Below are 17575 nucleotides of genomic sequence, written 5' to 3'. Positions count from 1 at the left end.
CAGTGCCACTGCTGCTGATGTTGATGATATCGTAGTGTATTTCTAGAACTGCGGAAAAACCATCGTGCTTTGCGAGAGGTGGCTGTCCGAATGAAACCGAGTCATGGCGAATGCAAATTCTGCTGCGCTCAATATTCATGACTCTGCAATAATTATGCAACGAGCCGGGCCGATCGCAATCTACGGAATGTTCTTGCTCACCAGGTTTGTTCACGCACTCCGCATTCAGGAAGGATCAAGGGGTCCCAAAAAAAATCTCAAATTTCTCACCTTGGCCGTGCACACCCCCACCCCAAGGCCCCCACCACCTCCCACCGCGAGCTTTGCCACCCCCTCACCACCATCTCCACCCACTCCTTCCTCCTTACCCAAACCAGCGCACCTTTTTACCTGCTGCGCCAAGACTGCGTTTAAACGAAGGTGCGTGGGTATAAATAGGGCACGCCTGGCACAGGATCTATGCACCTCTTCGGTGTTCAACATCGCTGGCGAAGCATGGCACGTCACTCGATGCTGGTCCTTCTGGGGCTCAGCCAGTTTTACGTGTTCGCGTTGGTTGGTAAGTGTGCACATGCATGTGTGTGTGTGCATGTGTGTGTGTGCACATGTGTGTGTATGCATGTGTGTGTGTGCACATGTGTATGTGTGCACATGTGTACACGTATGTGGGGGAGCGGTGACGCAGCGGTTAGCGCGCTACGAACCCGGCAATTCTTGCTCACAGTAAACACCAGTGACGATTATCTGATCCGGTTCTGGGCCTCCCCTAGGTCGGCTCAGCCTCAAATTTGTACAATATCCATTGCAGTGCGCAAACATCGCCACTTGAGAGACAAAGGCGGCCGGGCGTGGTGCTGGCCACCCACCCCCTCGTGTGCCATGCCGGCCTTCGTAGGTGCTCGCTAACAGCACTTGCCCCAACGGTCTGTTCAGGCTTCCCGGGGGGATCTTTCTCTTTGTACATGCATGTGTGCATGCACGTGTGGGGGGAAAACATTTGAAGTTTGATGGGGATCAGAAGTCACGGGAACGTGTCGAGTAGGTAAGGGGTCTTAGAAGAATATTCATTCAGGGGATAGCGTCCTCACTTTAAAGTTCTCAAATTAACTTGGATGACATTGTCTATGTGTTCAATATGAACCTGTACCATACGTGTGTGCATATCTATATCACTTGCAGAAATGGGATGAAATACAAATTCGATATATTGCGATCAATTAACCTTGTCCCGTGTAATTTTCGATACAAATTATGCAAATGAATTTGAACTGCAAAATGTAGATACCCAGCGACAATTTATCAATCGAATTAAAGTGCGTATTTAAATTAAATTAAAGTCACTCTTTGGTTATTTCGGTAAAGTCAAGTAGGTATAAAATAAATAAATCACAACGTTTCGGGCGCAACACAAGCGTCCGTCATCAGGTGGGACAACCACAGCAAGAAACAATTGCTGAAATTTCTTGCTGTGGTTGTCCCACCTGATGACGGACACTTGTGTTGCCTCCGAAACGTCGTGATTTATTATTTTATTTTATTTCCATTATTACTTTTATTAACTTTTAATTTTGTTTTTTACCTACGTGACTTTACCGAAAAAAACTAAGAGTACTTGTGTTGCGCCCGAAACGTCGTGAATTATTTATTTTATTCTATACCTACGTGAATTTACCGAAAGAACCAAAGAGTATGGATCCCTGTAGTCACGAAAACTTCAAAATCTACATTAAAGTTATATACTGCCCATCTCTCGTCATGTGGCAGACATTATGTACAACAAAGCACATTTGATCAAATTCCGCGTTGAGTGGTGAATTGGAGCAAGGTCATACCTGGGGTGAATATAAGACATTGGCCATGGAATACATGAGCCCTGCATTGTACTGAGTTTGGTCGCCATCAGCTGAGCAATGATGACGGTGAAGATAGTGATGATGATGATGATAAGGCGGTGAAGGCAGGATGGTGAGGGTAGGGCGGTGAGGATAAGGCGGTGAGGGTAGGGCGATGAGGGTAAGGCGGCAAGGATATAGGGCGGTGAGGGCAGTGAGGGCAGTGAGGGTAAGGCGGTGAGGATAGGGCGGTGAGGGTAGCTCGTTCGCCACTAGTTGCAGAGATTCATGATTCGAATTCAGCGGCCGCCTCGACTCACAGCGTATTAGCCGTAAAATGACTACGCGCAGTCCGCTTCGCTCATGGTGGACGTTAAAGATCCCCTGACGTCATTCACGAGAGTGGACCATTTTGTGCCACCGGTGTAAGTCATGGTCCACCTTCACCAAATTTTAAATATGACCAACAAATCACTGAATTGTAATTATTGCCCCTACTGTGAAACACTTGGCAGTCGAAAGAGTTGTAAGACTATTACTACAATCATAGTAATATTCTTTCAAGTGAACCTGACTCTGTTGATGAGACACTGGCTGTCAAGGTTTGTATTGAACTAATGCTGTTGATGATAAGGCCGTGCAGAGCAGATGGGTTGTGAAGAAAATACTTTTACTTTGTATGCGTGGAGACAAACATGGGAAGGGGGCATCATTTACGTTGTCGTTAATATTAACCACAACTAGGCTCAATAATATGTTTTTGCCTAAAAAGAATAAATAACTTACAACCCTTTTCAATTTACTGATGGACGAGGGCCTTCCCCACGCTGTGTCAGTCATCAGGGTTGTTTGACCATACTTCACCTCGCTGGTAAGTGCAGGTTTGTGAAAAAGGTACACAGGACTGGTTCAGATATTATTTGCCGCTGATGCTGGCCGTGGCAGAGAAAGTAACATTATATGCGTGTGCGTGTGTTTTCTCCACAACATTTGCATAAATCGGTGTGAAATCGCTGCCATGGTCGCGTGGATTTTTTCTCTGGGTCCTCCGGTTTATCCTTCCACAATTAGAAAATGCGTTTTGAGTATTTGGCTGTTATAAATGTCCACATAAGCCACGAACCCGCAGCTTTAACCTGGTTTATAGTTTATATATATATTTAAAAAAGTTGTATCTTTCATAGGATTGCATTCTTGCGTGACTGATGATATGTGACATAAGTGGTCATCAATCGCTAACCACCCCCACTCACCGCTTGTTCCACTTGCTCAGGTGGATCTATTGTGATGGATGACCTGTACACGACCATTCAACCTTCAACCGGAATCTACGACGATTTCGACCATGGAGGTAAATGCAGTGTGTGATAGTAGTTGATAAAGGGTGGCAGTGTGGTGATGGTCACTAATGTAGGTGAATCCGGGACGCGACATTTCAATAAATATGCCAACCGTTGGCCCAATGTGGTTGGAACCGTTGACCCAATGTTGTAGAAACGCGCGTTTAGAGTATGTGGCTGCTATACATTTCCACACGACAAGCCACGTCGTTGAGCCAGCATTTGTGGTCAGTTCGCTTCTGAATAAGTAATATTAATAAAACACTTTTTTTAAACACGCTTTCATGAAATGTACTAGTAATGGAAAAACTCCGTGACTCCAGGAAGTGGCCCCGAAGCTTGCCATAACGTGACAATGGCCAATTACAGCCAACGTCAGTTGATCGTGGACAATTAGAGCCAAGCCGAAACATAACATATAAAAAAGATTGTTTAAAAAAAAATATATTTTTTTATGATAGAATATAGTATTGTCATCAGTATGACATAAGTATACCAAGTTTGCAGTCGATACCACATTGGGAAGTTGGTTAAAATTGAGTTACAAGATTTGAGGATACAATGACAACAACAGACAGAGTTAATAGAAAGCGTGTAATAAAAAAAGAGCTACTACATAGCTCAGCGGGCCTAACCTGGTAAAATTAAAATTTTTATAATTGACAACTGAAAGTAGCCACAGTCAACTCAACTTAAGTCACAACTGCCAACTCAAAGTGACAGTAGCAACTGCCAACTCAGCTGCACAGTAGCAACTGCCAACTCAACTTAACAGTAGCAACTGCCACCTCAATGTAACAGTAGCAATTGCCACCTCAATGTAACAGTAGCAACTGCCACCTCAACTTAACAGTAGCAACTGCCACGTCAACGTGACAGTACCAACTGCCACCTTAACGTGACAGTAGCAACTGCCACCTCAACGTGACAGTAGCAACTGCCACCTCAACGTGACAGTAGCAACTGCCACCTCAACGTGACAGTAGCAACTGCCACCTCAACGTGACAGTAGCTACTGCCACCTTAACGTGACAGTCGCAACTGCCACCTCAACGTGACAGTCGCAACTGCCACTTCAACGTGACAGTACCAACTGCCACCTTAACGTGACAGTAGCAACTGCCACCTCAACGTGACAGTAGCAACTGCCACCTCAACTTGACAGTAGCAACTGCCACCTCAACTTGACAGTAGCAACTGCCACCTCAACGTGACAGTAGCAACTGCCACCTTAACGTGACAGTAGCAACTGCCACTTCAACGTGACAGTACCAACTGCCACTTCAACGTGACAGTAGCAACTACCACCTCAACGTGACAGTCGCAACTGCCACCTCAACGTGACAGTAGCAACTGCCACCTCAACGTGACAGTAGCAACTGCCACTTCAACGTGACAGTAGCAACTGCCACCTCAACGTGACAGTAGCAACTGCCACCCTGTGTGGCGATCTCAGGACCCGGGTTGTTAAGCAAATCGCCACAGTCCCCAGGGCGTGCGAGCCCGCGTCGTCTCTATCAACAAATCGCCACAGTCCCCACGTCTCGCGGGCATCTTCTCGATATGCAAATGAGCCCTCAAGTCGGCTTCCCGCGCTTTTGTTTGCCTCAGGGAATTCATATTACAGTTGGGCTGAGGTAATTGCCTGCGTACTTTTTGTATTAATGCAATGTTAATGTAATAATAATGTAATATATTACATTATTATTACATTAAAATTGCAATGCACATACGATTATACATATATCATTTGTAACGAATACAGCAGCTATGTTTTTAGCATGTTTATGTAAAGTGTGACCAAAATACTTTTCAATATAATGTAACGCTGCGATTATGCCATGTATTAATACTGTGGCAATGCCATGCATGTTGCATGTAATGCTGAGGTAAAATACCATCTAATGTAATATCAGTATGTTGTGTAATTTAGTGTATTTTATATAACGTACTAGTTCATGAAGCCTGCCTTCCCCAGGCAAAAGTATTCAATAAATAAAATTAACCAGATTTTTTTACAATTTTTATCTACGATCAGACACTAACTACAAAATTTGTATTCGCAAAAAACACAAATTTACTTGATTCTACTTCTTACATTTAAATAAGTACCCATCGGAAACCGCTCATTTTAAGTATTCCGTTTTTTATTATTATAAAGAACAAAAATGTATGAAGATAACACTATGAGGGGAAGCTCCCCTTATCTTTTACTGTTTATGAATTATTAATATTTGAACACCATAAAATACGTATTTTTTTCGTTAAAACACGCTTGAATCCGAAATATCTCAAAAACAAAATATAGAAAAATGCTTCTCGCTTTAATTGTACAGTATTTGCTGTTTAACGCTCTATCCAACGAAAAAAACGCAATATTATATATTTAAGATTGTTAAGCTTTCTACCTTGTCGAGAAGTACCCTGGAGGTTTTTGAGACATACAGATTAGGGTCTTAATTTATATAAATACTATTTCGTGTAAGAATCCAATTCTGTACCTATGTCATTTAATGTAAAATGTAACACCACTACAGTACTGTACAATGCCATGTAACGCTGAGGTAAATTCTCATGAAGGATAATACTCTACAACGCTATTGTCATTTAATGTAATCATTTAAAATATGTTGTGATCCCATTCTGATGTAATACTAAAGTAAAATAATTAACGGTTAGATTATTAAATGTGATCCGGATGCGGTAATAGACTGTAACAGAACAGTCTATGATGCGCAGCTAAACAATAGTAAATAGTTATACAAAATGCATTATGAATACATATATATAGGTGTAGTGGTTTAGTGCAACTTCCTGAGTGACATTCATAGCTATGACGAATATTGTGTGAAATCTGAACTGATCCTGACCACCCACTCTTCACCATTGACCAGAGTGGTGAAGTATGGTCTAATAACGTTAATGACTGACATAGCATGGATAAAGTTCATCCAGGAGCACAGTTTAAAAAGGGCTTTACATTGTAATGTTTATATTACTGTCTGCTACTTTCCATCGAAACAGACACCGCTTGAATTAGGCAAATATACTGACAATACGAGTTTTTTTCTTAACATTAATCCACTTAAAAATAACACGGAAACTATTTAAAGTAGATACCTTGAAAATACAATAAGCGTTTTCACTCTTCCCCCCCCCCCGATAACTTGTTCTGCCAGTTGGTAAATGTATGATTCTACGTTACTATACAACTCTAGTATCTTTGCACAGAAACACTTCCTCAAGGCTGCACACACGCTTGAGTTGGCGATGAGCTATAGGGGGTACAAGCGGGCATGCATGATTGCCCTCTTGTGATGCGGAGAACATTCCACTTCAACAGTTTCACAACAAACAATCCACACCTTTTCCCCTGACCGCCATCAGTTACGCAAGCATTTCGACCAGAAATATCTTGCTCTCCTAAACTAAACTTTTATTTTACTAGGTAAAGCCTACTGAGCTCTACGCTGGATACTGTTTAAAATTGTCTGAAAATGTAAAAAACGTACATAGCAAATATATGGCTAAATGTATGTACAGCTATATACGTGATGGTTGCATGTATGTTGAACTTCTTTTGAACCGTACGTAGTCAACTGTGCTAATCGAAGGTTGCCCTCAGTGTAAGACTCCTTGCTAGGTTTTACCCACTGTTCATGGGCACATAATGTTTATGTTGAATGCAAATTTAACTTGAAACGGCTCCGATGGAAATGCCGATACCACTATCTTATTCGGAAATCTTGACTAGCTTACAAGTCATTGCTTTACAAAGACAATAGTTTTCAGAGCTTTCATGAAATCTCGCAATGCAAATAATTGTGTGAAGCTGCAGGATACGTGTTTAAATTCTTGTTGAGCAACAGTGATATAATTGACTTTATTGGTGGCTCAGCGGTAGAGTAGAGTGACTTGCAATCAATCAGAAGGTTGCGGGTTGATTCAGCCCATCATCCCAACTCAAATCGATAAATAAAATGAAGTACCTCTTTGTGGGGAAGTCATCAGTGGTTATCCTATGGATGGACTTTCCCATGCAATAGGAATGTGTCATTTCCACAACCGGATCTGTGCTGTAAACAGGAGATGAGCATAAATACATTGTAAACATGTATTTATAACATTTTTCCTTGATGAGAGTGTGTAATGTTACCACATGCTTAGCATATGGTGGACTGATGCGTCCAAGGGCACGGGTTCACCGATCACATCAGTATAACTTGTGCGCTGCTAGTGCTGACCCTTTTGCCCTCTCTCACTGAGTCCAGCTTCTAGATGTATTTTTATATATTTTTCCGCAGAGAGTATTTTTGATTATTGCACCAAATTCCTGACATTTAGGATCGGAAATAAGTAGAATGAGGTCAAAATCCCAATTTAATTATGGTACTTGAGATTTCACTTTAATACGGTGCGACTGATACCCATATTCAAATCCAGGCACTTAGCAGTGCCGATTTAATGTCTGTGATAACCCGTTGCCGACAGTTCTCGGTTTGGCCGTTTCGCCCACAGATGACACTATATGCAGCGTGTGGGGAACCGGCCACCTTCTCACATTCGACCATGCTTCCATGGACCTGCCGCTGTCCTCATGTTCTCTGAGCCTGGTGTCCATCACCGGTTCCCCGTCATTGTCCGTGAGCTTCCAGAGAAGTGCTTTGGACAGAATGAGTGTGGAGAATGTGGTGGTGACCATGGAGGGCATATCCTTGACCCTGACAAGAGAGGGCCAAAGCATTAGCGGCCAGAGGTAAGTTATTTTGTTCTTCATTGTTGAGTTCTTCCCCACAGGGTGATTCTGCCTGCGGCAGTCAAAAGTGCACAGCTATTCCAGTGATTTAGAGGAAGAGGGTGATGGATCACAGTATATTTCCCAAACCCTCCTGCTTTCATTCACTGTTTTATTGGTGTTGCAATACAGTCACATTTAGATGTTATATAAATCCAAATTATATTTTATAGTGACCCACAGACTCACAAAGAGACCCGCAGATTCTCAGAGATCATCGACTCAATAAATATGCCCACTGTTTCTGTCCAACGTTTTGAGATCCAGTCGCATATCGACGCTATATAAATCCAAATTGTATCGTCATGTATATATTGCATTGTAACCCTGACCGCCAATCAAAGACACATGGCCGTGTCACTTGTTTCTTCCAGGGTGCAGCTGCCGTACAAAGACCACAGCATCCAGATTGAGATGGTGGGATCCTACATCAAGTGCTCCTCCATAATGGGCTTCTCTCTGCTGTGGGACCAGAACAATGCCATCACGGTGAGCAGTGTTGAGACTGAATCGTGTGGGGGCGAGGGTATCTAGGGTATCCATCTTTGACTTGATGGCATAATGCCTCTGTTGATCGGAAGAGTTTCAAAAGGGTGTGATGCCAATGCTAGGATTGTGATTTTCTTGGTAATTAAAATGTACCTTGCATGAATAATGTACGATTATTAAACTGTGTTTTTCTTTCTCTGTAGGTTAAACTTGACCCCAAATTCCACACCAAAACTACCGGGCTGTGTGGAGATTTTAACGGCATTGCAGATGATTTCTATTTTAATGGTGAGAGCCGGTGTCAAGTGAATGAAAATTAATAGTTTTTATATATAGTGTCCTATATTCTGGACATGTCATAATGCTGTACATCACATCTCATGTCAATAATTTGACATGATGCCGTTACACAACGGCCTATTCTTGTGAATGACGAGACGGCATGCTTAACGTCCATTGTGAATCCGATGTCGCATAGTATGTCTATGATCAATGCACCCGCAGTCTTAATCAGGGCAGCTGCTGGATTATAACTGTGTACTTCTGCAGCAAGTGGTGAACACCTTACCGCTAAGTAATGTCACCACCCAGTTGTATTTGCTTCCTTTGACCTGTATTTGGGACACATTCACACTGGTAAAGACTTGCACAAGATAATTACATTTGAACCGTAATGATGTGGCCGTGTTGCTAAGTGAGCTCAGAGTTCCGAGCAGCTGACACCAGTGTCATCCTGGGTTCAAAATTAGGTTTCATCCAGCCATGATTAAACGAGGTTCTGCAGTGAGTTGTTAGTGTGAGCCCAGTATACATTGAACAATGAACTGTGATGGTTGAATTCGATTTTTCAATCTATGTTGGATCATTCCAACTTTAACAATTAAACATCTTAGTTCTATTGACATGCGATTAGCCTACTCTTAGACACCTTCCCTCCCTTGGCTGCTACACATCTGTTATTCTTCACCACTGGACATAATTTTTAACGAGATGTCCTGTCCACGGCAGTTACTTTTGTTAACAGACATTACCTTGTAACTTCTCTAATCCATGACCTTTTCCTGTTTTTCAGTGTAATTCCAAGGATACAATGCATTAATCTTCTTTGCACATTCTTCATTTTTTTAAATTTTCTTTGTCGATGTTCATGTTTCTAATTCATCAGTTTGAGGCAGAATAAACTTTTTCATTTCGTGCTCTTCTTTGTTAAGTCTTTTATCGGAGTGAGGAGGAAATCTGTGATCACAGGTGTTTCTGAGAGGGAATTCTACCGCTGGCCTCCAGTGTCAGGTGCTAACTTTTATCTTTTACCGTTTGTGATGTGCTGCAGGTGATCTGCGTTCAGAGAGTGATTACACGCTGATGAATAAGCTAAACAGCTTGGAATTGTGTTCCCAAGAGCCACAGCAAACTAACTCACATTTCTCAAGCAAATACTGTCAGAACAAGGTACTGTATATGCTGAACTCGGTTTACCCAGGCTCTAGCGATTGACTCGAGCGACAATAAGTAATGAGATCTTACCTTCAAATCACAGCTACCCGTCCAAGATTAAACTAGAGTTTTGTGCGAAGTGCGTTTTATGGTCTCAGACTTTAATCTGTAACATTCCGAGAGGGAGCTCTGCCACAGCACATCATCTAATAATTTGGATATTAAATAATTATTTTCAGCCCTCTGTCAATCTACTGCTGGATGAAGGCCATGTCTATCATGGAGCATGTTTAACATTGCTTTACCATGCTGATCAGTACATGCTGGTAACATGGTGAGGGCCCGAGGACCGTTTCAAATAACATTTGGCAGTTATGTTGGCCATTGCTGGGAATCAAACTCAGCTTAGTTTATAGTGGAATAGATGATACACTGTTCTATCGATCCACCCATAAACAAGTAAGAAAACGAATGTGCATTCATGGATTCTCTAACCATTTCCAATTTGCGTTTGTCCTTGGAATGTTTTAATCAGTGATCATAGTATAATTTAAATCCACACAACGAGATAACATGATGTGTAATGTCATAAGATGATGTCACGTAATGAATCGTGGGGAAGCGATGCGCGTGCATAGTGTGTGATATCAACTTCGCCAACAAGGCTTATTCATTTAGCACTGGCTTTAGTTGCCATGTTATTGTGAATTTTCCGTTACAGATTGAGAGATGGACAGAGCTAAATCACGAACCCTTTAAGCCTCAGTTGGAAATTGTTAAAATAATAGAAATAAGATTGCTAATGTACGCCTCTCTTTCTCCTGTTCCAGACACGACACATTGTGCACCTGTTGCGAGACGAGCTTCTTTCCTGCTTGAGCGTCATGAACCATCAACTGAAGTCTTTGCTGATTCATATTTTGCTGTCGGACATTTGCCGTTTGGACTGCAACGGCACTGCTGGGCTCTACCCTTGTGATGGTTGTGCGACGATCGCCGAGTTTTCTCGACGGTGCACGCAGGCTAATGGATCGCCGGGCACGTGGCGTTCTGCAGAATTCTGCGGTGAGATGGGGAGAATGGTGCTGTGGTGTTGGGTTAAATGGTGTTGTGGTGTACAGGTAAGATGGCAGAGAGCAGTGGTGCAGTACAGAGTAAGATCAGGAGAGAGCGATGGTGCAGTGTGCGGTGAGATCGGATCGGGAGAGACCGGTGGTGTGGAGTGTGTTGGTGAGATGGGAGAGAAAGGTGCTCGCTAACAGCTCTTGCCATTACGGTCTATAAGGCCACGCGGAGAATCTTTACCTTTTGTGCGTGTAACTGACACCTTCTCACTCAGGTGTGACTTGCCCGAGAGGTCAGGTGCACAGGGAGTGTGGATCGGTGTGCAAAGACACCTGCTCAAACCCCTCCGCCTCCGTCAACTGCCCAAGTACCTGTGTGGATGGCTGCTTCTGCCCTGAAGGTATAAACAGTGAATCAATAGATGTCATTTTCTATTCTTTACCGAGCATTGAGGGTTCTATGGTGGGGGGCTTGCGGGAAACATGCCCCCGAAGGTACAGCAATGCATCCTATATTGTGTCCCCCTCTATTCAGAAGCAGCTCCTTGAGATGACTGAAGAGAGCATTCATGTTCATGTGAAAGAAGTCATAACGGCCAGTGCCACTTCATATCTCTTCTGAGGATCCAAATTTGCCAAATTCGAAAAATCCCCGCATATAACTCAATTGAGTTTATACATAGCAATCATCGTACTACTGGTTGACTAGTGCCCCAGGTCACTCTTGCAAATACGACTACCTTGGTCCAAGTAAAATTCACTTTAATATATTGATCTCCTATCTCTCGCTATCCAACCTTTACATATGGATAAACTAGATTTCTCTCCTTACCATCTCTCTTGTGGTGTTTGGGAACTGCAGGTATGGTGTGGGACGATGTGAGTGGGTCGGGCTGCATCCCTCAAAGCAATTGTGGGTGCAACCAACTCGGCCACTCCTATGCCAGTGGAGAATCGCTCATCACAGGCTGCAAAAACTGGTGAGACGCAATAGCTTATTATTAGGGATGCTGAAATGTTATTTTTCATGATATGATTTTATGTCATTGTTAATGATTTGACGATTTATCATCGTATTCCCATATTGCAGCAACCCTACCTATTGGTACAGCGGTTCACAAAATGTGGTACGCAAATAGTAGTTTGCAAGTCACATACCAAATATTCATAATACTTGTGTGTACTATATACTCTTTGGTTATTTCAGTAAAGTCACGTAGGTAGAAAAATAAAATATAATAAAAAATTATATATCACGACGTTTCGATCGCAACACAAGCGGTCGTCCTCAGGCAGAAAAAATAATCCAGCAGTGGAACTGCTGAACCAGGAAAAACACTGCCGTCAGGAAAGCTTCAAATCAAGATTGTTTACTATATATCATTGTTTGTACCCAGGTATTATGCATCCCTTTGGAGTCGGGCTGGCCGTAGATGCGTATGTGCATGTATCCATGTACCAATGTATCTACAGAATTTTGTATGATGACTATTCAAGTTTATATCTGACCAGCTAGTTGTGCCTCAGGCTTGTTCCATCTGGGCTAGCCCTCTAGCTGCTACCGTAGGCACACACCAGGCTCAACATCCCTGGTGAGTCGGTACAGTCAGCAGCTGACAACACACCAGGCTCAACATCCCTGGTGAGTCGGTACAGTCAGCAGCTGACAACACACCAGGCTCAACATCCCTGGTGAGTCGGTACAGTCAGCAGCTGCCAACGCCGAACCCCGGGCGGCGGTTAACTAACCCGGAAAACTCAGCTTGTCTGAGCCTGGGCATGTGGAACCCCCGGTGGAGGAAATTCCACCAAAAGGGTCTTTGGACCTTTCACTGCAACCAGGACTATTTCCAGTCATCTTGACTACGTCTTGCCACTGGGTACAGATGGGGTTGTTCGAGAGTGAGGTTGACGCTGCGCAAATCACCCTAACTTAAATCCAAGTTCTCTGTGCAAGTCATGGCACTTTTTTACCATCGTTATTATCCAAGTCCTGTGGCGATGGGCGAGCGACGAAGCAGCAGGCACAGATATGCTGGAAGCTGTAGCCGCAAACCTGCACGCAGGCGGCTCAGGATATTGGTCGTTCCCTCACTGGACCGAAGCAGCAGTGAAGTCTGGCAGCACCCTGAGTCACTGAGCAGCCCTATTCAGGATCACACTGCTCACCTCCATAGTGAGGAAAGGGTTAGCAAAGGTACCCTAAACATTTCCTGCTTCAAAATATCCTGGCCAGCCTACCGAAGCTGGCGGGATCCCATACCTGCGCTCGAAAAATATGAAAAAGATCAAAGTGATACCATTCGCTGTTGGCGCCTGGAATGTGCGCACTTTGATGGACATATCCGGATCAAAAAGACCTGAGAGACGCACCGCCCTCGTGGTCAGAGAGCTAGCCAGATATAATGTGGATGTTGCTGCCCTGAGTGAGACCCGACTGGCCAATACTGGATAGTTGACTGAAGTGGGTGCAGGTTACACATTATTCTGGAACGGACGAGGCCAGGAGAGACGTGATGCTGGTGTTGGTTTTGCAGTAAAAAACCACCTGGTCAACCAACTGGCAAGCCTACCCAAGGGTATAAGCGACCGTTTAATGACCCTAAAGCTCCACCTAATGGGTAAAAAGGAGGCCACCATCATCAGTGCCTATGCCCCTAACATGACCAACTCTGACGAGATCAAAACCAAGTTTTATAATTACCTGGAAGTCATTATTGCTGCCACAGCCAGCTCTAACAAACTCCTGATACTTGGTGACTTCAATGCCAGAGTTGGAAGTGACCATCAATCATGGAATGGAGTTATAGGTGCACATGGCATTGGAAAATGTAACAGCAACGGCCTTCTGCTGCTGAAAACATGCTCTGAATTTGACCTCATCACCAACACGATATTCCAACTACTAAAGCGCAAGAAAACTTCATGGATGCATCCTCGTTCACACCACTGGCACTTGATTGACTACGTCATCATGAGGAGGAGCGACCGGCACGATGTCAGGGTGACCAAGGCAATGTGTGGTGCTGAATGTTGGACTGACCATCGTCTCATCATCTCCAAACTTAACATCCGGATTAAGCCTCCCAGACTCCCACAAGGAAAAAGACTTGTAAAGCGTCTTAACATCACTCGCCTTTAACAGGAACACACCAGACTGGCCTTTGTTGAGGCTCTATACCATCACCTGGAGTCTCTAAGCTTCGAGCATACAGACGCTGAGGCAGACTGGACTGCTCTCAAGACCGTGTTGTATTCTACAGCCCTTGAATCACTTGGTGTGCCCATACGTACACATCAAGATCGGTTTGATGAGAACGATGCAGAAGTCCAAGCACTCCTTGACGAAAAACATCGCCTGCATTAAGCCTATCTGAATGACAGCAGCTCAAGCTTAAAAAACACCGCCTTCCTCAACATTCGCAGGGTTGTCCAACGGAGACTCAGATTCACCATGGAAGTGGAAGTGGAGAAAGATGGCAAACTACCATTCTTGGATGTGCTGTTTGAGAGGAGACCTGATGGATCTTTGGGACATTCTGTCTACAGGAAGGCCACCCACACAGATTCCTACTTGAAACCTGATTCCCACCACTTACGACCACCACGCACCACTGGCAACGCAATCTCACCAACGAATTAGTTTAGTGTTTCCGTGTGCATTTTTAACGTATGAACTTTTTAATGCCATTCAACATAAGTAATTTTGGGGGCTTATATTTCAATTTTATTTGTGATCGATCAGATGATACATTTCTTAAAATATCTTTGGAACCACTAGATTATAAAATTACACTTTATCTAACCATGTGGCACAAAGGTGGCTGCTGGTGCTATTTTACCAGATAAAGATATCACTTGCAAAAGTGTCGAGTGTTGGAACAGCACATAGGGCACCGCACTGTGGTTTACCACATGCCTTGCTCGTGGTGATCTTGTGCTCTTTCATGGAGTGGCTTCTAGAGGTTTTATTGTACAGGCTGTGTTTAAATGCAAGCTAAATAGGTTTGCGGGGCGAAGCCCCCATTATCCCTCACCACCTGCCACTTGTGGGTTTATCATTCTAATCATTGTGCCACCGCCTTTGCCGACTCAGCACTTGCGAGCAGGGTCAGTGGAATTGCGACAGCCGCCCCTGCTACGGGACGTGCAAGATCCTGGGCGGCTCCTATTTCTCGACCTTCGACAGCAAGACGTACAGATTCCACGGGGACTGCTTCTACACCCTCACAACGGTACCGAAACTGCATTTGTAATACATTGGCGCATGTGGCAGCGTGAGCTTGAGATGTAACGAATTTCACCCTCTTCTCCACGATCTAATGAATCATTTTGAGCCAGTGTTACAACTCTATATGCAAATCCAATATCCCATATTCCATTGAGGTCATTGTATATTACCTGCTGTGACATGGCTCAGAAACATGATAATTGATGAAGAAAATAGACTAAAGCTAAAAACTACACAAAGATGCATGGAGAGGGTGCATTCATGGAATTACATTTAGAGATAGAAATATTAACCACACGGGTTAGAGAACGTACGCAAGTTAGAGACATAATTTTGACTGAAGAAAGGTAAGTGGGCAGGATACGTCACTAGAATGGAACGATGGCCAGTGTGGTCGAGACGAACAAAGAGCATACATTATTTGGTGATGATGCATTGGAAGTGGTGCAAAAGTACAATTAACAAAATAAAACTCAACACTGGCATAAAAACAAAAGGAGAGGTTCTATGAAGAACGGACATTGCCAGGAATGTGACTTTTTTTACAAAGGAGAGAGCACTCCCAACAGGATATCAACTGCGGAGAGATGGATCAATACAATCTGCTCGTGTTCAGCAGTTAGATGGATTATTGCAATGTAGCAATATTAGGGATGGCGACAGCTTGGGTAGGCCTTCATGGTTTCACATTGGTGCATATGCATAGACATGTTCATTACATTCCCATGAGTATATGCAATGTATAATTGTAATGTATTTTTTTCTAAAGATAGTTATTGAGAAAGAAAATAGGAGGCATAACATAATGGACATTCGTCATATATGTACAGCTTTTTCCAATTCAGTGACCTCGAACCTTCTGCTCTGTGACCTCAATATTTTTAGGACTGCACTGGCAACAAGTTCTCCGTACTGGGAGAGTTAACCAAGTGCGAGGGGCGAGATTCTAAGACGTGTCTCAATAGTGTTATCCTCTACATCGATGGCATAAGAACGGTGAGTGTGTGTGGGCATGTACACCCAGATGCGCGTGATTGAGTGTGTGTGCGTTTGCATGCATTCTAAGAGTACAAGCTGCCTTAATCCAAGGGGAGGGCATGAGCAGAGAGAGACAGTTTGAGGCATAGATATATTGAGCTAATGAGCAAATCTCTGGTCTCACTGAAGAACAATGACTGCACACACATAAATATCAAGTGAAACTTGTGTTTTCAATTTGAACAAACACTTTTCAGAGCATGTAAAAATGATGCTCATAGTCTGGATGAAGAGGCTTTTAAAGGGTGTTCAAACGTAGTTATAATCTTCCATGGCTGTTCTCTGACACAAACAATATAACTCAAAAGAAAAATAAAGACCCAAAAAGTGAAATAAAGAAATCATTGGGTTGAACTTAGTATATTTCTAATCAGTTTTAAAAGCAACGAATACGTAATAAAATACTGTTGATTGATTACTATATTGTTAGTGACAACCCTGATATAACCATATTGCTTTTCAATAACTACAAGCGATTATTATTGTTTCAGGTTGTGTTCAAGGCATCAGGGGATGTGCTCGTGCATGAGAATAAGGTGCCTCTTCCATTTGTGTCGGGTAAGCCTTGTGATTGACAGTTTTTGCAATCCATTTTACACCTGCCCTCTTAAATCAACCATTTTCAATCCACAGAACTCAACACATTACAGATATTAAAAACAATTACATAAAAGTGTTTTGACAAGTATAAGTCGCTGCTTTGTGAATGTATAGAAATGATGACATATTAAGTCTGTCTGCAATTACACAAATAAACTATTCCATGATAGTTAATCTACAATCATTGTTTAGATCATTTACTCAGGCAGCATGAATTTGTCTTTAAATATGTGTTAAATGCCTAAGCTTCATAACTAAACACTGATTCAAACTTCTGATCATCACTGCTTGTTTTGCAGATGGTCCACCTTATGATGTGAATGTTTGCGTGCATTTCATTACAGCTTGGCATGCACTGTTGGTCTCATGTCTATTTCTTTCAGCATCCTTGACCGTCGTGCAAGAGTCGTCCTTCTACCTCCGTGCGGAAACTAACTTTGGCTTGCGCCTGCGAGTTCAGCTAAAGCCCCTGATGCAGCTGTACATTACCGCGGCCACCGCGTATCACAACAAAACGTGTGGTATGTGTGTCTCAAGCTCTGTTCTTCCGTATGCTGCATTGATGTTTTCTTCAGTTTAAAAAAAACATGTTATCAGTATTTCGGGGATTTTTTTGATATTATACGTGTGTCGAGTTTTAATGTCAAAAATACTTTTTAGCGCCACTCTATAAATAATGACAACATTGTTTGTGATGATTGCTCATTCATTACATGATGGCCGCGTGCTGCCCTTGGCTGCCCTCCTTTGTG

The 17575-nt window shown here is 43.1% G+C and overlaps 1 protein-coding gene across 1 annotated transcript in view; it reads left to right on the top strand.

Annotated features, from left to right (window-relative positions):
• The first annotated feature begins 373 nt into the window (after positions 1 to 373).
• Positions 374 to 17575, top strand: part of LOC133360300 (mucin-2-like) — a 38469-nt gene continuing 21267 nt past the window's right edge. Inside the window, exons 1-13 of the mRNA XM_061578944.1 lie at positions 374 to 559; positions 3106 to 3183; positions 7691 to 7928; positions 8342 to 8456; positions 8660 to 8744; positions 9787 to 9905; positions 10721 to 10955; positions 11230 to 11355; positions 11817 to 11934; positions 15051 to 15189; positions 16071 to 16181; positions 16715 to 16781; positions 17207 to 17344. Coding sequence (XP_061434928.1) covers positions 460 to 559; positions 3106 to 3183; positions 7691 to 7928; positions 8342 to 8456; positions 8660 to 8744; positions 9787 to 9905; positions 10721 to 10955; positions 11230 to 11355; positions 11817 to 11934; positions 15051 to 15189; positions 16071 to 16181; positions 16715 to 16781; positions 17207 to 17344 — 1669 coding nt within the window. The 5' untranslated portion in view covers positions 374 to 459. The remainder of the gene's footprint in view (positions 560 to 3105; positions 3184 to 7690; positions 7929 to 8341; positions 8457 to 8659; positions 8745 to 9786; positions 9906 to 10720; positions 10956 to 11229; positions 11356 to 11816; positions 11935 to 15050; positions 15190 to 16070; positions 16182 to 16714; positions 16782 to 17206; positions 17345 to 17575) is intronic.

The sequence above is a fragment of the Lethenteron reissneri genome, chromosome 68 (genome assembly GCF_015708825.2).
Source record: "Lethenteron reissneri isolate LAM-NWPU_2019-01 chromosome 68, ASM1570882v1, whole genome shotgun sequence".
NCBI classification, from domain to species: domain Eukaryota; kingdom Metazoa; phylum Chordata; class Hyperoartia; order Petromyzontiformes; family Petromyzontidae; genus Lethenteron; species Lethenteron reissneri.
Note: the sequence above shows the minus strand (reverse complement) of the source record. Positions and strands in the feature narration are given on the sequence as shown.